General features: G+C 47.0%; 1 protein-coding gene across 1 annotated transcript in view; it reads left to right on the top strand.

The window, feature by feature from the left end:
- Positions 1–26,411, top strand: part of NCOR1 (nuclear receptor corepressor 1) — a 195,279-nt gene that overhangs the window by 20,792 nt on the left and 148,076 nt on the right. The window contains exons 2-6 of the mRNA XM_058163993.1: positions 6,279–6,453; positions 8,455–8,582; positions 10,349–10,544; positions 17,416–17,598; positions 24,220–24,333. Of these exons, the coding sequence (XP_058019976.1) occupies positions 6,346–6,453; positions 8,455–8,582; positions 10,349–10,544; positions 17,416–17,598; positions 24,220–24,333 (729 nt within the window). The 5' untranslated portion in view covers positions 6,279–6,345. The remainder of the gene's footprint in view (positions 1–6,278; positions 6,454–8,454; positions 8,583–10,348; positions 10,545–17,415; positions 17,599–24,219; positions 24,334–26,411) is intronic.

The raw sequence follows: 26,411 nt of genomic DNA, 5'->3' as shown, positions 1-26,411 counted from the left end.
AGTCCCGTAAGTAGCCCGGCCCTATGCCATGGAGCGCTTTGAAGATCATTACCAAAACCTTGAAGCGCACCCGGAAGGCCACAGGCAGCCAGTGCAGTCTGCGCAGGAGGGGTGTCACATGGGAGCCACGAGGGGCTCCCTCTATCACCCGCGCAGCCGCATTCTGAACTACCTGGAGTCTCTGGGTGCTCCTCAAGGGGAGCCCCATGTAGAGAGCATTGCAGTAATCCAGACGAGATGTCACGAGAGCATGAGTGACCGTGCATAGGGCATCCCGGTCTAGAAAGGGGCGCAACTGGCGAATTAGGCGAACCTGGTAAAAAGCTCTCCTGGAGACAGCCGTCAAATGGTCTTCGAAAGACAGCCGTCCATCCAGGAGGACGCCCAAGTTGCGCACCCTCTCCATTGGGGCCAATGACTCGCCCCCAACAGTCAGCCGCGGCTGCAGCTGACTGTACCGGGATGCCGGCATCCACAGCCACTCCGTCTTGGAGGGATTGAGCTTGAGCCTGTTTCTCCCATCCAGACCCGTACGGCTTCCAGACACCGGGACAGCACTTCGATAGCTTCGTTGGGGTGGTCCGGTGTGGAAAAGTACAGCTGAGTGTCATCAGCGTACAGCTGGTACCTCACACCGAAACCACTGATGATCTCACCCAGCGGCTTCATATAGATGTTGAACAAGAGGGGCGAGAGAATCGACCCCTGAGGCACCCCACAAGTGAGGCGTCTCGGGGCCGACCTCTGCCCCCCTGTCAACACCGTCTGCGACCGGTCAGAGAGATAGGAGGAGAACCACCGATAAACGGTGCCTCCCACTCCCAATCCCTCCAACCGGCGCAGCAGGATACCATGGACCCCGTCTTATTTTTTGAGAAATTACAGTAATAACACAGTCTTTAAGCTTGTCAGAAGGTCACAAAAGGGGATCACGTGGCTCCGGGATGCAGCGACCTTCATAAATACAGGCAAGTCCTTGACTTTACGACCACAGTAAGCCCGTCATTTGTGTTGCCGAATGAGAAATTTGTTAAGAGAGTTTTGCCCCATTTTACGACTTGTCACGTTTGTTAAGTGAATCCTGGCTTTCCCATTGCCCTTTGATTGTCAGAAGGTCACAAAAGGTGTCCGTGGGACGATGCAACCGTCATAAGTATGAGTCAGTTGCCAAGAGCGAATATAAATCACGTGACCACGAGGGGATGCTGCAGCGGTCATCGATGTGAAATATTGGTCATCTGTCGTCACTTTTTTCAGTGCCATTATAGCTTCGAACGGTCACTAAATGAACTGTTTTAAGTCGAGGACTGCCTGCATGAGTCCGTTGCATGCTGAGACGATTGTTAAGTGTGAGTAACTGGATGTAAGTTGTTTTTTTTTTTCAGGGCTGTTGTAACTTTGACCCATTGTTAAAATAAACGGTTGTAATTCGAGGAGTGAAAATGTGTTAAGGGTCAAGTTTCTTGGCTTTCATATCAGTTGCTTAACTGTCTCAGCTGCTTCTATGGATCCTTTGGATAGCTTTATAGTTTTTGAATTTTAGAATTGTAAACAGCCCAGAGTCACTTGGCTGAGATGGGCAGGTACAAAAATTGGGTGGGTGGATAGATGGATGGATGGCGGAGGGAGGAAGGAAGGAAGTTGAAGAAAGGAAGGAAGCAAGCAAAGATGGAAGGAGGGAGGAAAGGAAGAAAGGAAAGGAACTTAATTGAAGGAAAGAAGGAAAAAGGAAGGAAGGAAGTTGAAGGAAGGAAGGAAAATGAAGGGAGGGAGGAAAGGAAGTTGAAGGAAGGAAGAAAGGAAGCAAAGATGGAAGGAGAGAGGAAGGGAAGAAAGGAAAGTAAGTAACTTAGTTGAAGGAAACAAGGATAAACAAATGGAAGGAAGGAAAGAACAGAGGGAGGGAGGAAAGGAAGAAAGGAAAGTAAGTAACAGTTGAACGAAAGAAGGAAGGACGATTGGAAGGAAGTTAAAGGAAGGAAGGAAGGAAGCAAAGATGGAGAGAGGGAGGAAAGGAAGAAAGAAAAGTAAGTACCGTAACTAAGTTAGCTAGTTGAAGGAAAGAAGGAAAAAGGAAGGAAGGAAGTTGAAGGAAGGAAGGACGCAAAGATGGAGGGAGGGAGGGAGGGAGGAAAGAAAGGTAAGGAAGTAAATAAGTTGGAGAAAGGAAGGAAGGGAAGGAAGGAAGGAAGGAAGGAAGGATACAATCATAAGGTTGGGAAATCTGACTTGGCAAACACAAGTGACTGGCCAACCATTGCAGCCTGCAAAGCATTTTGAATTTTGAGTAGGGATTTTTTTTTCCTGCTTAAAGGCTGTCTCGCCCATAAAGGAAATATTCTTGAATTAGAAACGGGTATTTTGAGCTTTAAGTGAGATAGTTTCACTCTCGGGATCCTTCCTGGGTGATCAGAGCAGCTGGTTTTTAAGCGAGAAACCGGATTTTGAACTTGAAGCTTTTTCGAATTCAAAACATGTCATTTGCCACTAGCTACCAGTGATCAAGAGAGGGGAAGATTGACCTGCCATTTTTGTGGCAGTGGTTTACAGATTAACAGAGTTGGAAGGGACCTTGCAGGTCATCTAGTCCAACCCCCCCACCCCCAAGCACCATTTCTGACCGAGGGCATTCCAGTCTCTTCTTGAAAGCTTCCAATGATGAAGCTCCCACAACTTCCGAAGGCAACTTCTGTTCCATGGGTTGATTGTTCTCACTGTCAGGAAATGTCTCCTTATTTCCAGGTTGAATCTCTCTCCTTGTTCAGTTCCATCCATTGTTCCTTGTCTGGCCTTCGGGGTGCTTTGGAGAATAGCTTGACCCCCTTCCTCCTCTCTGGGGCAGCCCCTCAAATATTGGAAGACTGCTATCCTCTCTCCCCTGGTCCTTCTCTTCACTATTTTTTAGTTTTATTTTGTAGGACCGAAATTCAGTGCCTCTGTCCATGGGGCATGGGAGTGGGGCGTTCTTTAAGAGGTCTAATAACACCTCCTCCTCCCCAATTTGGATTCTATTCCCCGTAAAGACCCAACCAGCCGGATCGCTGGTCAAGGTTGTAGCCTTTGTTCTCCAGAACAGGAGTCTTCAACCTTAGTAACTTGTGGACTTCAATTCCCAGAGTTCCTCAGCCAGCTTTGCTGAAGTCCACAAGTCTTAAAGTTGCCAAGGTTGGAGACCCCTGCTCCAGAAAACAGCAGGACCCCCAGATGGTCCACTGCTGAAGGAGAAACGAGCTAGATTTCTGTGGACCCCCCCCCCTCTGTCCTGAGGTCGGCTCACCATCTTTGTGGAAGAGCCCCTCCTGCCAGGCGTTGGCTCTTACTCCTCCTTGGCCCCTTGGCTTGAAAGCCTTTGGGGTATTGCTGGGGGGGCCACCTCTCCATCTGGTCCTGCTGGGGGGGGGCACCTCTCCGTCTGGTAGACACCTCTCCGTCTGGTCCTGCCTCCCGGGCTGGTGGAAAGGTAGCTTAGCAGTAGAGCTTTGCATGGAGGTGACCTTGTCGGTTCTGTGTCTGTCTTCCATCCATCCATCCACCCATGTCTACCATCTCTTTAACATCTCTATATCTATGGTCTACCTTTTCCTGAAAGTAAGCCCTCCCTGAAAATAAGCCCTCCCCTGAAAATAAACCCCTAAAAATATTTATAAGCCTTCCTGCAGGCCAGCTGATTTTCGGGGCTCAGCTGTGCATGCGGGCGACACACTTATTTTATTTATTTATTTATTTTATCACAACAGTATATTTATTTATTTATTTATTTTATTAGATTTTTATACCGCCCTTCTCCCGAAGGACTCAGGGCGGTGTACAGCCGAAATAAAATACAGAGTATATACAATTAAAAGAAATTAAAAGAAGCTATTAATAAATGGCCGATAATTAGAAAATTTAAAAATTTACAAATATTTAAAATCTCTAAAACCCCAAATTAAAATCAACTATTTATGCCAGTCCTGCTTGAGTAAATAAATAAGTATGTTTTTAGCTCACGACGGAAGGTCCGAAGATCAGGAACTTGATGTAAGCCTGGGGGGAGTTCGTTCCAGAGCGTCGGTGCTCCCACAGAGAAGGCCCTACCCCTGGGAGCCGCCAGCCGACATTGTTTGGCGGACGGCACCCTGAGAAGGCCCTCTCTGTGAGAGCGTACGGGTCGATGGGAGGCATACGGTAACAGCAGGCGGTCTCGTAAGTACCCGGGTCCTAAGCCATGGAGCGCTTTAAAGGTGGTAACCAGGATCTTGAAGCGCACCCGAAAGACCACATAAGACCATATAAGCATAAGCATGAAAGTAACTATATAATATATAAGTATATATATATATATATATATATATATATATATATAAGCATGAGTATGCAATAACTATATTGATTGGATATAATGAAAGAAAACAATAGGACAGGAACGGAGCCTCCATGCGGCCCGTTTTGGATGCCAGGTAAGTACAGGGCTCGCTCGGAGGCTCCGGGAGGGCAAAAACCGGGTCTACTGCAAGTACGGAAACAAGCCGTTTCCAAAGCCTCCAGAGCCTGTGGAGGGCGAAAAATGGGCCTACCGGAAGTCCGGAAACAGGCCGTTTCCAGCCTCTGTAGGGCTGGGGAGGCCCTTTTCGTCCTCCTGGAGGCTCCAGGAAAGCCTCCAGAGCCTAGGGAGGGCGAAAAACAGGCCTACCAGACGTCCAGGGGCTGTCTCCAGCCTCCGGAGGCTTCAGAGAGGCCTGCTAGGCCCAAAATGGGGCGCGGGGAGGGCATCCCGTGTGCATGCACGAGGGGGAGGTGTCACGTGCACATGCGGGGGGCAGGACATGCACCGGGGGGGGGGCATTGTACTATGGGTACGCACTTTTGGCACCCGAGGAAAAAAATGTTAGCCATCACTGCCCTGCAACTATCACTAAATGTTGTCTCTTTTTTTTCTTGATGAATGTATTTTATTCTCCTTATGTACACGGAGAGCCTATGCACCTAAGACAAATTCCTTGTGTGTCCAATCACACTTGGCCAATAAAGAATTCTATTCTATTCTATATCGCCATATCTATCCATGCTCTATCCATGTCTATCTGTCTATCCATATTTCTGTATCACTCCATTTATCCATCCATCCATCCATATTTCTCTTGTCTATTTATCCTTGTCTGTCTGTCTGTCTGTCTGTCTGTCTGTCTGTCTGTCTATGTATCTATCTATCTATCTATCTATCCCTCAACACTGTCAGACTATTTACTGAATCTGCACTACTATTAATCGTTTCATAGTTCCCATCACCAATCTCTTTCCACTTATGACTGTATAACTTGTTGCTGGCAATCCTTATGATTTATATTGATATATTGACCATCAATTGTGTTGTAAATGTTGTACCTTGATGAAGGTATCTTTTCTTTTATGTACACTGAGAGCATATGCACCAAGACAAATTCCTTGTGTGTCCAATCACACTTGGCCAATAAAATTCTATTCTATTCTATTCTATTCTATTCTATTCTATTCTATTCTATTCTATTCTATTCTATTCTATTCTATTCTATTCTATTCTATCTATCTATCTATCTATCTATCTATCTATCTATCTATCTATCTATCTATCTATCTTATCTATCTATCTATCATCTATTTATCTGTTTATATACTATTTACTAAATCTACACTACTACTAATCTTCTCATCGTTTCCATCACCAATCTCTTTCCACTTATGACTGTATGACTGTAACTTTTTGTTGCTATCATTAAGGGTTAAATTGTACCCTATGACCATCATTTGTGTTGTAAATGTTGTACCTTGATGAAGGTATTTTTTTTCTTTTTCTTTTATGTACATTGAGAGCATATGCACCAAGACAAATTCCTTGTGTGTCCAATCACACTTGGCCAATAAATTCTATTCTATTCTATTCTATTCTATTCTATTCTATTCTATTCTATTCTATTCTATTCTATTCTATTCTATTCTATTCTATTCTGTCTATCTGTCTATCTGTCTATCTGTCTATCTATCTATCTATCTATCTATCTATCTATCTATCTATCTATCTATCTATCTATCTATCTATCTATGTATCCATCCATCCATATCTGCCTGTTTATCTTTCTATCTATCCATATCTGCCTTTTGATCTCTCCATATCCATTTTCAACATTTTCTTAAAACTGAACCATACATTAATCCTGGAATCTGGGTGTTCCCAATGGTTTTTGGTTTTTTTTTTAAAAAAGAGGGAACATTGCTTCCCCCTGGGTCTTGGGGCTTCCTAACGCTCCCCTGGCTTTTCCTAGGCCGTTTCCTGGAGACCTGGTCGCCCAGCACTCTTGATCCCACAACTTTGCAAAAACGCCTACGACAATGTCCAGCTCAAGCTACCCTCCCAACCAAGGAGCGTTCAGCGCGGAGCAGAGCCGTTATCCGGCGCATTCAGTCCAGTATACCTTTCCCGGCGGCCGGCACCAGCAGGCAAGTAGCACCAGCGGGCCCCAGGGAGGTTCTGGGTAATCCTGCAGGGCCCTTTCCTGGATTTCTGGCTTCTGCGAACAGGAAGTCCTCAAAATACGACCGCAGTTGAGCCCCAAATTTTATGTTGCTAAGTGAGGCAGCTGGTAAGCAAATTACGCCCCGTTGAACAACCTTGTCTTGCCACGGTGGTTCAGTGAATCAACTGCGGTTGTTGAGTTAGTCACATGGTGACGCTATGGTTAACCAAAGTGATATGTGCGCTTTCAAATTTTTCACTGAACAACGTAAATTTTGGGCTCAACTGACCTAGGCTTCCTGAGTCAGTAAAACACACGAGTAGTCCCAAAAACCTTTTATTGCAACAGCTGTGAATTGTGTTCCTTCACCAATGAGTCCCAAATAGTTGTCTTTTGGGATAAAGCGGATAATCACCCACCTTTATCTCCCTAGACACACTGCCAAAGACAGGCTAGTTAACAAGAGCCAAACCAATTACAATCAAAGATTAAAGAGGACTAGAACCTTGGCTTTTAGCTTCTAGGAAAACACCGGAAAACCGATGGGGGAAAGTGCTTCGAAGCCTGCAGAGGGTTGCACAACGGGGCAACCTTGGTGCGATAACCACAACTGCATAGCTGGCTGGGGAATTCTGGGAGGTGGAGTCCACGTATCTTAAAGTGGCCCAAGATGGGAAACACTGGTATAAACCCTGGGATTTTCCCATGTCGGAGAAGACTGGTTGGTGAAGGCCACCAAAGGGGGGGGCCAGATGTTTCGGAGATCCCTTAGAGCAGCGGTTCTCAACCTGTGGGTCAGGACCCCGTTGGGGGTCGAATGACGATTTGCCAGGGGTCGCCTAAGACCATCAGAAATACGGGAAGTATACTTGCGAGTCGAAGAATCGCACTGCAATGGTTGACTCCACAAGCCAGCTGCAGGCTCTTCAGATCTCTAGCCGAATTCGGCTTCAGGCGCGATGAATTAAAAAAGAGAGAAATCTTTGCTCCGATGTCTCCCTCTCAAGCCAGCTGCAATCACTCCCAATCGCTAGCCTAATCTGGCTTCAGGCGCGATAAACTTAATAGGGGAGGAGTCTCCGTTTTAATGCCTCCGTCCTCAAGGCAATCGCCAGCAGTTCAGATCGCTAGCCAATACGGCTTCAGGCGCGATCAATTCAAAACGAAAATAATTTTATGGTTGGGGTCGCCACATCGTGGGGAATTGTATTAAAGGGGTCGCAGCACTATAAAGGTTGAGAACCACTGCCTTAGAGCAGGGGTCTGCAAACTTGGCTCTTTTAAGACTGGTGGACTTCAACTCCCAGAGTTCCTCAGCCAGCTTAAGTCCACAAGTCTTAAAAGAGCCAAGTTTGCAGACCCCTGCCTTAGAGAATGTGGACCCAGGCTCTGATGTTCTTTCCTCGGGATGGCAAACCTATTGCATGCGTGCCGGAAGTGGCACGGAGAGCCATCTCTCTGGGCACATGGAACCTTTGCCTGTTACTCCTCCAGGCTCTGGCGTGCTGGCCAGCTGGAGTTCACGCACACGGGAGCGCCAGAAACATGCACGCACTGGGAAGATGATCTTCCGGTTTCCAGCACGCACATGCGCACCAGCCACCTAGTCTTCCGGTTTCTGGCGTGCATGTGTGCGCGAAGCTGTCTAGTGTGCATGTTTGTGCCAGGAACTGGAAGGTCATCTTCCTGGCATGCGAGGATCTCCAAAACCCCAGGCGGAGCTGGCATAAGCGCACCGGACAGCTGGTCCTCGGGCATACATGCGTGGTAGAAACCAGGAGATCATCTGCTTTTCTGGTTTCCGGGCTGCGCATGTGGGCATGTGCTCCCGTTTCGGTGCTGAAAAGGTTCGTGCGTGCTCCTGTATCAGCACTCAGTGCCGAAGAGATTTACCAACACTGTAGATCTTCCTCATCCTTTCAGTCTTGAGGAACGCGCCTCTCTCTGTCCTCACAGCTATTCCTTTCATTCCTTTCCTTCGTAGGAATTTGCGGTCCCGGATTTCCGCGCTTCTCACTTGGAAGTCAGCCAGGGTAGCCAACTCCTGCAGCAGCAGCAACAGCTCCGCCGTCGCCCTTCTTTGCTCTCCGAATTTCATCCTGGCTCGGACCGGTAAGCGTTGGCGTTTTTTTCTCCGGCGAGTATTGGTTATTTTTTTTCCTTTTTTTTTAACCGGAAGACCTTCCGAAGCGCTCCAAGTCTGTCTTTGTCTCAAGTGTGCAGGAGAAGGTTGTGGTTAAAGAGAGCGATGGTAGCACTGGGTGCGGGTTTGTAATTGGGCAACCTATCTTACCGTGTTTCCCCGAAAATAAGACCCTGACTTATATATTTTTTTTTTACCACCAAAAAAGGCACCAGGTCCAGGGGTAAAATGCTCCCTGTTTGGACCGGATCTCCTGATCTGGTAGCGATGACGGCAGGTAGTTCAGAGAACCAGTAGCAAAAATCCCTTCTTCCCCCACCCCACCCCGCCATGCCCAGCTGAGCCACGCAATCATCAAAGGTTGTTTTTGTTTTTTTTTACTTTTAAAAGTATTTTTTCTTCAGCCGAAAAAATGCTTTTAAAAGTAAAAAAAACAAAAGTCTCTGATGATCACACGGCTCAGCTGGGATCGCCAGAGGAGCCTTTTAAAAGCATTTTTTTTTCTACAACCTCTTCGGCCAAACAGGTTTTGTTAAAAAAAATGCTTTTAACAGGCTCCTCTGGCGATCCCAGCTGAGTTGCCTGATCAATTAATCTGTCGTGTCCCACTCCTCCGCTGACGGCCGGGTCAGGGAAATCCGAATCAGGCTTGCCTCTGCAGCTCTGCCCAAAGTCCTAGCAAAGTCCTCAGAGCAGGCAGGAGACCAGAAAGTGACTTCAGCAAGATAAGTTCGACTTTGCCTGACTCAGAGAATGCCAGAAAGCAGATCCTTTGTATAGGCCATGGGGTGTGGCTCCATGACTCAGCACTTATCCAGGCCTGCCCCTCCCTTCCTTCTGTTGCCTCCGCCTATCCAGTCTTCTGATGCGAGGGTCACTCCAATCAGCAGCTGTTGGAAATAAACTTTCCTCAGGCTCACATGCTGTGGAGGAGGGGGAGAGGTCTAGCTGCTCCGTTTGCCTGGGCATGGAGCCAGGGCTGGGGCCGGGGGGTGCTCCCTCCTCTGCACCCTGCTTGGGCATGGAGCCAGGGCTGGAACCGGGAGGTGCCCCCTCCTCTGCAGCTTGTCTGGGCATGGAGCCAGGACTGGGGCCGGGAGGCATACATTCCTCCATGTTCGGGAGCAGATAAGAAGGCCCCGGCTGCTGTGAGAGCGGGCAAGACACAACATAATCCCTTCTACCACTGACGATGTTCCCTAGCTAGATAAAGGAATGTCTGCAAGGAAACCACCAAGCTCAGAGGGAACCAAGACGCTCCCCTGACAACTCCTCCTCCTCTTGCTCCTCCTCCTCTCTGTAAACCCCACTCCGTTCTAGCATTGATGATGTTACCTAGTTGGGTAAAGAAACATTGCCAGGAAACCACCAAGCTACGAGAGACCCAAGACCCCACTCTCCTCTGCCTCCTCCTCCTCCTCCTCCTCCTCCTCTTCTTCCTCCCTCCTCCTCCGCTCCTCCTCTCCATAAACCCCCTTCCCTTCAAACATTGATGATGTTACCTAGTTGGGTAATAAAACGTCTGCTAGAAAACGACGAACCCCAAAGACCGCCACGGTTCAACCCTGAGCTACAAATATTCTCTTCGACCTGTGACATTTTTTTTTTTTTTGGCTTAACTTTTCTTGGGTCGGTTGAGGGAGACCTTAGGATGGGGGCAGCTACGGCTGCCTTTTTTCCCAGCTCCGAGCTCCTTCCTCACTCTCCCATCTTCGCCTTCCTCTCCTTCCTCCAGCCCTCAGGAGAGGCGGTCGGGCTACGAGTCCCAGTTCCACGCTGGCCCTTCCCAAGCCGATCATGACGCGCTGGACTCCAAGCGGCCGCGCCTGGACCAGGTTTCCGACTCGCATTACCAGCGGCTCAATGCCACTGCGGTCCTGCCCTTGGCCCACCAGCTCCAGGAAGGCCTGCGCTCATCGGACCTGAAGAAGGTAAAACAGCAGTCCCTGGTGTGTCTTTATTTATTTGTTTATTTGTTTATTTATTTATTTATTTATTTATTTATTATTTAGATTTTTATACGGCCCTTCTCCCGAAGGACTCAGGGCGGTGTACAGCCAGATTAAAACAGTGCAATATACAAAATTAAAACAACAGTTAAAATAACATATTATATAATTGGCCGAAAATTAAAACTGTCAAATTTGACCCAAAAATAAAATACCCCAGTTAAAATTATTAAAATTCAAATTTTTAAATTTTTTTTTTTTTTAAATTGGCTTTTTGGGCAGCCAATCAATGGATAATACAGGTAGTCCTCGGCTTACGACTGGTACTGGGCCCAGAAAGGTCTGTCGCAAAGCCAATTAATTGTTAAGTGAGTTTTGGCCCCCCCCTTCTACAACCTTTCTTGCCACGGTCGTTAAGCGAATCGCCGCAGTTGTTAAATTAGTCACGCGGTTGTTAAGGGAATGTGGCTTCCCCTTTAACTTCGCTCGTCAGAAGGCCGCCAAAGGGGATCACGTGACCCCAGGACACTGACCGTCAGAAGTACGAGTAACGTGGTCGTTCAGCGAATCTGGCTTCCCCATAAGACTTCGCTTGTCAGGAGGTCGTAAAAGGGGATCGGCTGGCCCCGCCCATGCTGCCCCTCTCCTCCCAGGTGTCTCCATGCGGCCCATTTTGGATTTTATTTATTTATTTATTTATTTTATTAGATTTTTATACCGCCCTTCTCCCGAAGGACTCAGGGCGGTGTACAGCCAGATTAAAACAGTGCAATATACAAAATTAAAACAACAGTTAAAATAACATATTATATAATTGGCCGAAAATTAAAACTGTCAAATTTGACCCAAAAATAAAATACCCCAGTTAAAATTATTAAAATTCAAATTTTTAAATTTTTTTTTTTTTTAAATTGGCTTTTTGGGCAGCCAATCAATGGATAATACAGGTAGTCCTCGGCTTACGACTGGTACTGGGCCCAGAAAGGTCTGTCGCAAAGCCAATTAATTGTTAAGTGAGTTTTGGCCCCCCCCTTCTACAACCTTTCTTGCCACGGTCGTTAAGCGAATCGCCGCAGTTGTTAAATTAGTCACGCGGTTGTTAAGGGAATGTGGCTTCCCCTTTAACTTCGCTCGTCAGAAGGCCGCCAAAGGGGATCACGTGACCCCAGGACACTGACCGTCAGAAGTACGAGTAACGTGGTCGTTCAGCGAATCTGGCTTCCCCATAAGACTTCGCTTGTCAGGAGGTCGTAAAAGGGGATCGGCTGGCCCCGCCCATGCTGCCCCTCTCCTCCCAGGTGTCTCCATGCGGCCCATTTTGGATTTTATTTATTTATTTATTTATTTTATTAGATTTTTATACCGCCCTTCTCCCGAAGGACTCAGGGCGGTGTACAGCCAGATTAAAACAGTGCAATATACAAAATTAAAACAACAGTTAAAATAACATATTATATAATTGGCCGAAAATTAAAACTGTCAAATTTGACCCAAAAATAAAATACCCCAGTTAAAATTATTAAAATTCAAATTTTTAAATTTTTTTTTTTTTTAAATTGGCTTTTTGGGCAGCCAATCAATGGATAATACAGGTAGTCCTCGGCTTACGACTGGTACTGGGCCCAGAAAGGTCTGTCGCAAAGCCAATTAATTGTTAAGTGAGTTTTGGCCCCCCCCTTCTACAACCTTTCTTGCCACGGTCGTTAAGCGAATCGCCGCAGTTGTTAAATTAGTCACGCGGTTGTTAAGGGAATGTGGCTTCCCCTTTAACTTCGCTCGTCAGAAGGCCGCCAAAGGGGATCACGTGACCCCAGGACACTGACCGTCAGAAGTACGAGTAACGTGGTCGTTCAGCGAATCTGGCTTCCCCATAAGACTTCGCTTGTCAGGAGGTCGTAAAAGGGGATCGGCTGGCCCCGCCCATGCTGCCCCTCTCCTCCCAGGTGTCTCCATGCGGCCCATTTTGGATTTTATTTATTTATTTATTTATTTTATTAGATTTTTATACCGCCCTTCTCCCGAAGGACTCAGGGCGGTGTACAGCCAGAATAAAATACAGAATATATACAATTAAAAGAATTTAAAATAAACTATTACTAAACGGCCGATAATTTAAAAGATTTTAAAATTTAAAATATTACTAAAACCCAATTTAAAATCAGCTATTTATACCAGTCCTGCTTGAATGAATAAATATGTTTTTAGCTCACGACGAAAGGTCCGAAGATCAGGCACTTGATGTAAGCCAGGGGGGAATTCGTTCCAGAGCGTCGGTGCTCCCGCAGAGAAGGCCCTACTCCTGGGGGCCGCCAGCCGACACTGTTTGGCGGACGGCACCCTGAGAAGGCCCTCTCTGTGAGAGCGTACGGGTCGGTGGGAGGCATAAGGTAACAGCAGGCGGTCCCGTAAGTACCCGGGCCCCAAGCCATGGAGCGCTTTAAAGGTGGTAACCAGGATCTTGAAGCGCACCCGAAAGACTACAGGAAGCCAGTGCAGACTACGGAGCAGTGGTGTTACATGGGAGCCACGAGCGGCTCCCATTACCACTTGCGCAGCTGCATTCTGGACTAACTGCAGCCTCCGGGTGCACCTCAAGGGCAGCCCCATGTAGAGAGCATTGCAGTAATCCAGCCGAGACGTAACCAGAGCGTGAGTGACCGTGCATAAGGCATCCCGGTCAAGGAAGGGACGCAACTGGCGAACCAAGTGAACTTGGTAAAAGGCCCTCCTGGAGACGGCCGCCAGATGTTCATCAAAGGACAGCCGTCCATCCAGGAGGACGCCCAAGTTGCGAACCATCTCCTTTGGGGCCACTAACTCGCCCCCAACAGTCAGATGCCGGGTAAGTTCAGGGCTTGTGCAGAGACTCATGGGAGGGCGACAAATGGGCCTATCGGAAGTACTGGAAGTCCAGAAACGGGCCGTTTCCGGGCTCTGGAGGCTTCAGGGAGGCCTGCTAGGCCCAAAATGGGTCTGGGGGGGGCTAGGCGGGCGTGCATGCGTAGAGGGGAGGGGGAGCAGGGGGGGCTCGTACAAATGCGTGGGGGGGAGCAGTGGGGGGGGTTGCGTACAGATGCGCAGTGGGGTGGGGTGCGCAGGGAAGCCTTGCATTATGCGTGTGGGCACGAGTGCGCGGGCTATCGCGCTTGCTTTCCGCACCTGAGAGAAAGAAAGGTTCGTCATCACTGGTATAGGATCTCCTGCTTGAGCAGGGGGGTGGACTAGAAGACCCCCCCAGGTCCCTTCCAACCCTCTTCTGACTTAAACGCCCAGAATTCCCCAGCCACAAACCAGCCTTGCTGACAATTCTGGGATTTGGGAGACCCTGGATGGGAGAAGGCCATCCCACACGGTTGATGTATTTCCCTTGGCTGACTTCAGGTCAAGTTTAAAAGTCCCAGCGAGGAGATTAATGTTTAACTTGGGTTTTCCGAGCAAAGGTTGAGAGGTGGCAGGGCCGGTTTTCGTCCTTTGTTGACACCTGGCCTCAGTTTCCAGCCCGTTGCCAGTTCTTCCTGCTCTTATCTGCTTCCTGGGGCTGCTTGTTGTGAGCCAGCTCTCTGGACGGTGGGCGTGTGGCATGGACGGGCATTGTAATAATAAAGAAACTTTCCCATGGGCATCGGAGCTATACTCGGAGAGCCAGTTTGGTCTAGTGCTTAAGGCATCAGGCTAGAGACCGGGAGACAGGGAATTCTAGTCCCACCTTAGGCTTGAAAGCCATCTGGATGACTTCGGATCAATCACCGGGATACAGTGAGTTCGAGTCCAGTCTTAGCCATGAAAGCTGGCTGGATAACTTTGGGCCAATCACCAGGGGACTGTGAGTTCTAGTCCCGCCTTAAGCATGAAAGCTGGCTGGATAACTTTGGGCCAATCACCAGGGGACTGTGAGTTCTAGTCCCGCCTTAAGCATGAAAAATGGCTGGATAACTTTGGGCCAATCACCAGGGGACTGTGAGTTCTAGTCCCGCCTTAAGCATGAAAGCTGGCTGGATAACTTTGGGCCAATCACCAGGAGACGGTGAGTTCTAGTCCCGCCTTAGGCATGAAAGCCGGCTGGGTGACCTTGGGCCAATTACTCCCAGTCCAATCCACCTTAAAGGATTGTTGTTCTGGTGAAAATAGGAGCAGGAAGTATTGTATGTATTCACTGTCTTATAATTATTTGTTAAGCAAGGGAACAAAATAGATAAAATAAAAATAAATATACCTTTTTTTGGAAATACAGATAGTCCTCAAGTTATAGTTCATTTAGAGACTGTTCTTACAATGACACTCTCTGTGGAGATTCTCCATCATCCAGGTCATGGTTGTCCCAAAGGTGCTTTTTCAAGAGGCAACAGGACTTCCTGGTTTTTCTTTGAAGACCTTTCGCTTCTCATCCAAGAAGCTTCTTCAGCTCTGACAGGATGGTGGGGAATGGAAGGATTGATACTCCTGGCAGACAGCTGGTCATTTGCATTCTTTTAGCAAGTCATTAAGGTCACCTGGAGGTTTATCTGTGTCCTCAGGATCACCTCTGGGCCTCTGGTGGCTCAACAGACTAAGTCTGTCTGTTATTAACAGCAGCTGCTTGCAATTACTGCAAGTTCAAGTCCCACCAGGCCCAAGGTTGACTCAGATTTCCATCCTTTATAAGGTAGGTAAAATGAGGACCCAGATTGTTGGGGCCAATAAAAGTTGACTTTGTATACAATATACAAATGGATGAAGACAATTGCTTAACACAGTGTAAGCCGCTCTGAGTCTTCGGAGAAGGGCGGGATATAAATTCAAATTAAAAAAACAACCCAAAAAACCCCTGAGTGGTGCAAATGGGTGTGGAGCCTTTTTGGAACTGCTGAAAGGATTGTGTTAGAATAGAATAGAATTGAATAGAATAGAATTTTTTATTGGCCAAGTGTGATTGGACACACAAGGAATTTGTCTTGGTGCATATGCTCTCAGTGTACATAAAAGAAAAGATACGTTCATCAAGGTACAACATTTACAACACAATTGATGGTCAATATATCAATATAAATCATAAGGATTGCCAGCAACAAGTTATAGTCATACAGTCATAAATGGAAAGAGATTGATGATGGGAACGATGAGAAGATTAATAGTAGTGCAGATTCAGTAAATAGTTTGACAGTGCTGAGGGAATTATTTGTTTAGCAGAGTGATGGTCTTCGGGAAAAAACTGTTCTTGTGTCTAGTTGTTCTGGTGTGCAGTGCTCTGTAGCGTCGTTTTGAGGGTAGGAGTTGAAAAAAATTATGTCCAGGATGCGAGGAGTCTGCAAATATTTTCACGGCCCTCTTCTTGATTCGTGCAGTATACAGGTCCTCAATGGAAGGCAGGTTGGTAGCAATTATTTTTTCTGCAGTTCTAATTATCCTCTGAAGTCTGTGTCTTTCTTGTTGAGTTGCAGAACCGAACCAGACAGTTATAGAGGTGCAAATGACAGACTCAATAATTCCTCTGTAGAACTGAATTATAGATTGGAGATAGATGGTGTTGTATCTCTCCCCCTCTGTCGAGAGAGGGCTGTTCAATTTGGACACAGATGGCCTCTTGGACCCCTCTTTCAAACCAATGGAATGGAATGGAATGGAATGGAATAGAATAGAATAGAACAGAACAGAACAGAACAGAACAGAACAGAACAGAACAGAATTCTTTATTGGCCAAGTGTGATTGGACACACAAGGAATTTGTCTTGGTGCATATGCTCTCGGTGTACATAAAAGAAAAGATACGTTCATCAAGGTACTCCTTTCATTTGTCCTCCTATGTTGCACCATGAATTTGTGAAGCGGTTGTTTTGTTTCCCCAATCTGCACACGTCTCACCGCATTGGACTGCCTATATACCTCGTCGCTCAGTTTGTGTCTGGGTGTTTGATCCTCGGGGTGGACAAGCTTCTGCCTTAGTATACTCTTGGGTTTGAAGTGTGTGCACGTAGGTTGTGTTGGCCGAAGATCCCTCTAAGCTCTTCGGATATTCCTGCAACGTACGGAATGACAACGTTGCTTCGTTTATTGTTCTCGTCATTGTCTGTTATGGACGAGCTTCCTGTAGGGTCTGTTTTTAGATTCGTTGAAGGCCCACTTGGGATAGCCACATTCTAAGGGCTTCCTTGATGTGTTTTCGTCTCCCCCCCCCCCAAATCTTTGCTGGTAGGCAGGCCTTCAGCTCAGTGGTGTAGGGTTCAGATGACTCCCATTTTTTCTGCTCCAGTGTGTGGTGGGAACCAAAATGTGGTGGGAATCGGGAGTCCTTCCATTCCCCACCATCCAGTCAGAGCTGAAGAAGCTTCTTGGATGAGAAGCAAAACGTCTTCACAGAAAAAAACCAGAAAGTTTCAAACCGGCAGTCTTCTCTGTCCAAAATGTGGACTTTTGCTGTCTTGAAAAGAGTGGCCTTTGCCTTTTAAATGCAGATGGAAGTGCTGAATGGGTTTGTTCTCCTGTGTTACGCCATGAGTTTGTGAAGCGGTTGTTTTCTTTCCCCGATCTGCACACGTCTCACCGCATTGGACTGCCTATACCACGTTGCTCAGCTCATGTCTGGATGTTTTATCCTTGGGTTTGACATTTTATCTTTAGTTGTGGTCATAAGTCAAGGAGAACCTGTAACTTTTTATAGCTGGAGTTTCTGTTTCATGTCAACATTACAACACCAAGTTCACCCCAATTTTTTCTTCTCTCTCTCTCTCTCTCTCTCTCTCCTCCCTCCCTCTCCCACTCTTTCTTTCCCTCCCCTATCTCTTACTCTCTCCCTCCCTCTCCCCCGTCCCTCCTCCTTCCCCCCTTCTCCCATTCTCTCCCTCCCTCCCTCTCTATCTCTCTCTCCCCCCCCCCTCAGGAGCCAGTCTTCGGAGGCAAGCATGAAGGCCCTCCGTCGCCCATGTCGAGCCAGTCGTGCGGAGAGGACCAGAACGCCTCTCCATCCAAGCTGTCGAAGGAAGAGCTCATCCAGAGCATGGACCGGGTTGACCGGGAGATCGCCAAAGTGGAGCAGCAGATCCTCAAACTGAGGAAAAAGCAGGTCAGCCATTTGCGGAGAACCAGGAGTATTTGATTTTTACGTGGTTAAGAAAATCGATATGGCCGCCCAACTCATTCGTTTGGCTTTGCAAAGATTAAAACCCAGCATAGCTAATCCCACCAGAAGGATCTCCTCAAGATGGGAGACCCATAACATATTTCCAAGTTATCTCTGCGGGGATGATCTTCCACAGGGAGGGAGCCGCCATGGAGAAGGCCATTCCACTTGGTCTCACCCAGTGGTGGTATTCTAACCGGTTCAGACCAGTTCGGGCAAACTAGTAGTGGCGACCTGCGGGTGAGCCACCCACCTGCCCTGGCGCTATGCCGTCTGTTCAGCCACATTTCTAAGCCGCGCGCATACATGCAAGCAAGTGACACGCTGTTGTGACCCAGGCCCCAGTAGGTAGTAGGAAACTCAGTCAAACAAACTTTATTCAAACAGCTGAGAATTAACTCATTCCAAGCGTAGTTCAACTAAATTAAAGCAAATTCCTCCCAACACAAATTCCTCAGTCCTATCACCAACCTTGGTCCAATTAGGCAAACTGCCAAAGGCCTTTCTTGGAAAAAGTTCAGAAGTCACAGAAATAAATGCAAGATGTAGACGAAGCAGAAGACGAAGCTGCGAACGTTATTTTCTGGCAAAGCCCAAACACTGTTGCTGGTCTGTTTTAAGCCTTATGGGAGGGGCCAATCATCTCTTGGCCTTACTCCCGAGTCGTCCTCTCTGCTTGAGCTGCTCTTGCCTTCTGGCAACTCTTCTCATGAGTGCATTAGGAACAGGCTCCTCCTGTTCCTCTGCCTCCTATCAGTCTCTGGAGGCTCTGGAATCCGCACCTCACTCCCTGATAGCCCTGGCCCCACCTCAGCCTCCGACGCAGAGCTCTCATCCGGGCCTTCCCCAGCCTCCAGGACTGGCCCATGTTCTTCCTCTGCCTCATCGCTGTCCGACTCTGTTGCCAGCTCCGCAGGCTGCTGGCGGACCATAACACATGCGTGAACAAAGCACATGCGCGGAAGGCCGGGCACATGCCCAGAAGGTACACACTCACATTTTTTTTTTTTTTTTTTTTATTCAAAAAGTTTTTATTAGTCAAAAAAGGTTTATACAAATACATATCAGGTATGGTAAATTTTCATTTTTCTTATCTAAAATAAGAATTTTACTCAAATTTTTTAACACATACAACAGCCATAAGGCAAGCAGGTGACACGAAGTAGCTAAGTTTGCAAATTTTAAATACGTAATAAAGAAGAGTCAAGAATAAACAGAATATCGTACAAAAGAGAATAAGGAAAACCAACACAATCCCAAATATCTTTATCACTTCCTAGTTTTGGATCTCAGAACTCTGGGTTCAGCCTGACCCAACTCCAGGACCGCAACAGCGGCAGCCGCTTCAGCCCCATGATCTATAACCTCCCCTTCTTCAATTCCTGGGTCATCTGATTCCAGGAAGGCTTTGTGTTCCTCCACATAGGCCGTAGCCTCCGCAATTGTACTGATTTTTTTCGTAATGCCCTCCCGAAAATCATCAATCCTCTGGCATCAGCCATCTGAAGCCCACTCCTTCTGGTACAATTTGCTTGACAAAAATAATATTTCTTTCTTTTTCACGTACCTGTCTGGGAATCTGCCTCAGAATGGCTATCTCCTGCCCCTGTAAATCAGTGCCCCACTCCTATGTTTTCTAAGAATTTCATCTCTCGCCTCTTCTCACAAATTTGACATGAACCTCTCTGGGAACTGCATGCGTGCATATTGAATTAACTCTATAAACTCGATCCACATCCCAATTCATGAAATCAACACCTCTCCCAAGAAATTCTCCCAACAATTTAGTCACAACATCTCTCAAGTCTTCTTGGTCCACTTCTTCCAAATTTTGAAACCTAAGGAAATAAGACATTTTATCCATCTGTAGTCCAAGCACAGCATTGCCTGTCGTCTCCTCTCTTTTCTGCACTGCCCGCATCTCACCCTCCAAACCTTCCACTTTCTGCTTGTTTTCTGCTGAAACTTGTTGAGTATCCTTTAAATCCTTTTGGATAGTCACAATTTCTGCTCTTATTTCATCCAATTTCTTGTCCATATTAGATAACTTTTCCAAAATTCTCCATCTCTCCAGCAGTTGGTCTCTGACCTTTGCCATTAAGGAAAAAAATACAAAATCCTCAGGCAGGCACAGTATCCTTGTAATTTCCTCCGGATCCACCAGGGGCACTCACAGGAGCAACGAGTCCAGAGTACAGTTAGTCAACCAGGAAGTCAAGGGAAGGGATGTAACCAAATTTCTCATGGTGAGGGGGGAAGCGGCACGCCACCACTGTTCCCCAGAAGGAGGGGGGGCCTCAAACCTTCCCTCCTAAATTTCTCCATCACCTCTTCTCTCCAGAGCTCCACAAAACCGTAATCTTCTTATTTTAAGTTCTCCTCTCCAGAATAACTCGTGCTCCTTCCAACCGCAGGGGAGAAAACCCCCGCACTCGGAGCACTCCACTCACGTTTACCGATATTCCCTTCCCTTCTCCTCCTCAATTCTTCTCCGTGCCCTGTTCACCACCAGGCTGCTGCAGTTATAAATCCAATGCCCCGGTGTCACCGGGCACAGCGGCCCAGGCGACGACCAAAATAATGGCCGCGGCCTGAGGCCTCCGAACCCCGCCGAGCCTAGGACGCGCCAGCATCGGTCCCCACAGTCCTGTATGTCGGCTGGGAGACCCCTGGCGAGCCGTCCGTGCGGCAGGTGTCCTTTTCGGAACACCTGGCCCCTGAGGGCCTCGGCGGCGGCCGGATTCGGGCGCTGGAGGCAGGAGAAGCCTTCCAGACGTCCGTTGCCGCTGGATACCGGAAGTCGTCCACACTCACATTTTTGACGCGCGGCGAACTGGTGGTAAATACGTGAAACCCACCTCTGGTCTCACCAGATAGCCCTCCTTAAGAGCGGGGATCATAATATTTCCAATTTTAGCTATGTTTGGGTGATGTTCCACAGCGAGGGAGCTACCACGGAGAAGGCCCTTCTCCTTGGTCCCACCAGATGGCCCTCCTTAAGAGAGGAGATCCATCACGTATCCTCTACCTCCCTGCTCTGGTGGGTCGGGTAGACGTAACTGGAAAAGACGGTTCTCTGAATCAGTGGTCTCCAACCGTGGCAACTTTAAGCCTGGAGGACTTCAACTCCCAGAATCCCCCAGCCAGCTAAGCTGGCTGGGGAATTCTGGGAGTTGAAGTCTACCAGGTTTAAAGTGCCACAGTTGGAGACCCCTGGTATACAGCACAAACTTAGTCCTGGCAAACCTCTTTAATTCAGACGGCTGTGAATCATTGTCATATCCAGTCTTGCAGGGGAGCGTTTACAAACACCCACCTTATCTCCCTTGGAATGCTGCCAGAGAACTAGTTGCCACACGCAGGGCGAGGCCAAACTTAGCACAGAGTCAAAGGGAATTTTTCCACACCTTTGACCGACCAGATGAACGAATTGCGTCCTGCAAAAGCTCACGTCCCGTTCGCTTCTCTTTTATGTCTTACGGGAGGGGCCAATCATCTCCAAGCCTTACTCCCAAGTCGACCCCGTTTCCTTAATTGTTCCTGTCTCCTGGCAGCTCTGCGCACGCTCGGAACAGGCTCCGGCTGTTCTCCTGCCTCGCCGATGTCAGACTCCGGAGGCAGCAAAGAATGACCAGATGGCCCTGGCCCTCTCTCTTCCTCTGACGCAGGGCCCTCATCAGAGCCTTCCCCAGACTCCAGGAACGGCTCAAGTTCCTCCCCAACCTCCTCACTATCCGAATCTGCTGCTGGCTCTGCTGGCTGCTGGCGGTCCATAACAGCAACACCCAGGCGAATCTAGACTTGCACAAACCCCCCCGCGGATTGTTCCATTTTAGATCAAGGGAGGCTTCCATGCAGAGCGCAGTGCAGTAGTCCAGACAGGAGGTGACCAGGGCATAGGCCACTATTATTTTGGACTAGATTAGACGGTTAAATGTCTCGATACGTCTAGTACAGTTTAGGATGGCTCCCATATGATGCTAGCTTGAATCTGGAACTTTTCAGTCTGCAGTCCTCAGCCCAGCAACAGGATCTCAGGTCTCCCAGGAGATGTTTATTATGGGTTGCCAGTGGAGGAAAACTTTTTGTCGGTGATTCTCCATAGTGTGGCAATGGGAGGTGCCGTTCTGGAGTTATTCTAGGCTCCAGCTCTACGGTCTGAGTTGGAAAAAATTCTGAGGATCCGCCTCCCTGGTGACGTTCCCCAGCTTTTTTCAACTCAGCCTCATCTCCGGTCGCTTAATTTTTAGCTCCAGAGCTTTAGAGCTGAGCTATATTATTCCCTGGATATCTTTGTCTTATTTTTGGATTTTTTTTTGTTTTCTTTCCTTTCCCTTTGCATGAATTTATTTCTTTCGTCTTGTTTTTTTTCTTGGATCTATGATTGTTGCTTGCAGCTAGGGAGGGCTCTCTGTTGATACGGATCGGAGCTCAGGGGTCGCCCTTTCCGATGCCTCCCACCCTCCCCTTTCCTCTCAGGTATCGGGGCTGGTAGCTTTGGTGGGGTGCTGCGGGGGGGGGGTTTGCCTTCACCCCAAAAGTTGCGGCTGGCCTCCCTGGTGTCAGGGTTGAACTGTGGGGTCCTTGGTGGTCTCTGAGCTTAATGGTTTTCTTGGAGATTTTTCATGACTCAGCTAGGTAACGTCATCAGGGATAGAATGGGAGAGGGGTTGAGGATAGAAGGAGGAAGAGAAGGAAGGACTGTGAAGTCCTTGGTGCTCTCCGAGATTGGTGGTTTTCTTGCAGACCTTTCATGACCCAACTAGGTAACATCATCAGTGCTAGAAGGGACTGGAGTGGAGGAGGAGGAGGAGGAAGGGGTTCTCTCCAAGGTTGGTGGTTTTCTTGCAGACCTTTCATGACCCAACTAGGTAACATCATCAGTGCTAGAAGGGAGGGGGGGTTTGCTCTGTGTCCTTCATTAGGCTGTTGTTCGCTCTTTGGTTCTTCGAGTTGGCAGTTCCTTTGGGGTGTTGTTTATTACTTGATTGTTGGTCTGGTATTAATCTGGGTGTTAATCTCCGTTTATCTGGCCGTTGATTGCTAGCAAGGAGGTGTTGTGGCCTTTGAGCTACGTTTTCTCTCTTTTGACCTGAAAACTGAAGGAGTGGAGTGGAGTGGAATGGAACGGTACAGAAATAAGCATTAAATAGAATTAGAGTGAGAGTTAGAATGGAATTAGAATAGAATAAAACAGAAGTAAGGAATAGAATAAGAATTAAATAGAATAGAATTAGAATTGAATTAGAATAGAATTGAGATAGAATAAAATAAGAATTTAGAATAGAATAGAATTCTATTAACATAACATAACATAACATAACAACAGAGTTGGAAGGGACCTTGGAGGCCTTCTAGTCCAACCCCCTGCCTAGGCAGGAACCCTACACCATCTCAGTCAGATGGTTATCCAACATTTTCTTAAAAATTTCCAGTGTTGGAGCATTCACAACTTCTGCAGGCAAGTCGTTCCACTTATTAATTGTTCTAACTGTCAGGAAATTTCTCCTTAGTTCTAAGTTGCTTCTTTCTTTGACCAGTTTCCACCCATTGCTTCTTGTTCTACCCTCAGGTGTTTTGGAGAACAGCCCGACTCCCTCTTCTTTGTGGCAACCCCTGAGATATTGGAACACAGCTATCATGTCTTCCCTAGTCCTTCTTTTTATTAAATTAGGCATACCCAGTTCCTGCAACCGTTCTTCATATGTTTTAGCCTCCAGTCCTCTAATCATCTTTGTTGCTCTTCTCTGCACTCTTTCTAGAGTCTCAGCATCTTTTTTACATCGTGGAGACCAAAACTGGATGCAATATTCCAAGTGTGGCCTTACCAAGGCATTATAAAGTGGCACTAACACTTCACGTGATCTTGATTTTATCCCTCTGTTTATGCAGCCCAGAACTGTGTTGGCTTTTTTAGCAGCTGCTGCACATATAGTATTACTAATACTATATTTTATTTAGTAAATTTGTGTTAGACACACAAGGAATTTGACTCTGGTGCAGAAGCTCTCAGTGTACATGCAAAGTAACAGAATAATCATCATCATAGTAGCGATACCAATAAGGGAGTAATAGAGGAGGTGAGCAGGATAGTAATAATACTATAGCTGTACGACCTGGATGAATATAGTTAGTCCTTAAGAGAGTGCCATGGGAATTAGGTGTTTTTGCAGAGCGATGGCACGAAGGGAAAAACCGTCCCTACAGTCTAAGTTGTTTTGGCAGGTCACGCCCTATGGCAGGGTCCCCAGGGGAAGACTTGAAAAAGGGTATTATATCCAGGATGGGAGGGGTCTGCAGTTATTTTCTCATCCCTCTTTCTGACCCCCCCCCCTCCATATACACAGGTCTCCTATGGAAGGCAGGCTGCTGGCAGTTGTATTTTTTTTCCTGCAGTCCCTACCAATACTGAGATGTTTGCAAGGGCTGAGCCATCCCTCTCCTTCCGCACTCGCCAAGGCAAACATCTGGCCGCTCCAGATGTCCGCGTTATCTCTGAATCAGTGCCTACGGCCGTGTGCGGCTGACGTTCCTCTCCCCCCTCCCCTCCCTCTTGTCTCTTAGCAACAACTGGAGGAAGAAGCGGCCAAACCGCCTGAACCGGAGAAGCCCGTCTCCCCTCCGCCGGTGGAACAGAAACACCGTAGCATCGTCCAGATCATCTACGACGAGAATCGGGTAACGCTCCTACCTCGCTTCGCCCCTTCGCCGGTCTGCACTTCGCTTAGTCTTGCTGAGAACTTTTCTTTTCTTTTCTTTTTTTTAACAAAAGAAAACAGAAAAACAACAAAACATAACAAACGTTGACATAAAACATATACTCCTTATTTACGTCAGCTTCGTTACGCAATTCTCCTGATATTTACATTCTTTTCCCCCGTCTCCTTTCATTTGATTATACTTGTCTTTTTTTTGTCCCATTCTCCCTTGTTTCTATATATCTTCTATCCTGTCTATCCTTATGACTATTCATTTTCTTTCAGACACGACCATTTTATATATATGTATATATGAGCTTTTCACCTTTTTCTTCATTTACTATTTCTAATCTCTAGCTAATTATACAATTTAATAATCATAATAACAGAGTTGGAAGGGACCTTGGAGGTCTTTTAGTCCAACCCCCTACTCAGGCAGGAAACCCTACACCATCTCAGTCAGATGTTTATGCAACATTTTCTTAAAAACTTCCAGTGTTGGAGCATTCACAACTTCTGCAGGCAAGTCGTTCCACTGATTAATTGTTCTCACTGTCCGGAAATTTCTCCTCAGTTCTAAGTTGCTTCTCTCCTTGATTAGTTTCCACCCATTGCTTCTTGTTCTACCCTCAGGTGCTTTGGAGAATAGCTTGACTCCCTCTTCTTTGTTCCACACTATATAATATTCCGAATCTTCTTTTTCTTTTAACTCCTTTGTTAATTCATCCATCTCAGCACAGTCCAAAATTTTCCTTATCACATCCTCTTCCGTTGGTATATTCTCATTTTCCCACTTCTGTGCAAAGGCTATTCTGGCAGCTGTTATTATATGTAGAATTAAGTATGGGTATGTCTAGTTTAATAAAAAGAAGGACTAGGGGAGACATGACAGCTGTCTTCCAATATCTCAGGGGCTGCCCCAAAGAAGAGGGAGTCAAGCTATTCTCCAAAGCCCCTGAGGGTAGAACAAGAAGCAATGGGTGGAAACTAATCAAGGAGAGAAGCAACTTAGAACTGAGGAGAAATTTCCTGACAGTGAGAACAAGTAATAAGTGGAACGACTTGCCTGCAGAAGTTGTGAGTGCTCCAACACTGGAAATTTTTAAGAAAATGTTGGCTAGCCATTTGTCTGAAATGGTGTAGGGTTTCCTGCCTCGGAAGGGGTTGGACTAGAAGACCTCCAAGGTCCCTTCCAACTCTTGTTGTTGTTGTTGTTGTTGTTGTTATTTCTTTACTGTATTTCGTGTTCAGTATTCCTTTGCTGAGAACTTTTCATGGAGAAGACAGGTGGAGGTATTAACCTCGTTCGGTCTTGAGGCCCTCCACTCAACAGGTCCTCCTGCTTTTTCCCCTCTCTCAAACTCTCGCGATTCCTGCAGCTGCAGGGTCGTGTTTTCTTGTTGCGCGGCATTGCGGAAAAAGTGGGATTCCTCACGGCTTTTGGGGGGGAGAGAGATAATCGATGCAAGCCGGAGCACGAGTAGCTAATAGTGCAAAGTAGAGCAACCAAGAGGATCAAAGACCTGGGGGCTACAAATATATGAAGAACGGTTGCAGGATTTGGATATGGCCAGTGTAGAGAAAAGAAGGATTATGGAGGACATGATAGCAGTCTTCCGGTATTTGAGGGGCTGCCCCAAAAAAGAGGAGGTCAACCCACTCTTCAAAGCCGCTGAAGGCAGGACAAGACTGGCATAATAGTTTTACTATTTTAAATTGGGTTTTTATTGTTTTAGGGTTTTAAATTTTTAAATTTTAGTGTCGGCCTTTTTCATAATTTGCTTTGTTTTAAATTCTGGTTTTAATTGTATATATATTGAGTTTTATCCTTGGCTGTACAACGCCTTGAGTCCTTCGGGAGAAGGGCGGTATAAAAATCTAATAAATAAATAAATAAATAAAAATAAATAAGACATATTCGCGTGCATTCACCCGTGCTTTGGGCACTCAGTCCGGAAAAGGTTAGCCATCACTGGTATAGGCTTTCCTGCCTGAGTAGGGGGTTGGACTAGAAGACCTCCAAGGTCCCTTCCAACTCTGTTATTCTGTTATCAGGCA

Source organism: Ahaetulla prasina, chromosome 1 (assembly GCF_028640845.1).
Source record: "Ahaetulla prasina isolate Xishuangbanna chromosome 1, ASM2864084v1, whole genome shotgun sequence".
In the NCBI taxonomy this organism is placed as follows: Eukaryota; Metazoa; Chordata; class Lepidosauria; order Squamata; family Colubridae; genus Ahaetulla; species Ahaetulla prasina.
The sequence above is the reverse complement of the archived record's forward strand: the minus strand, read 5'-3'. Positions and strand labels throughout refer to the sequence as shown.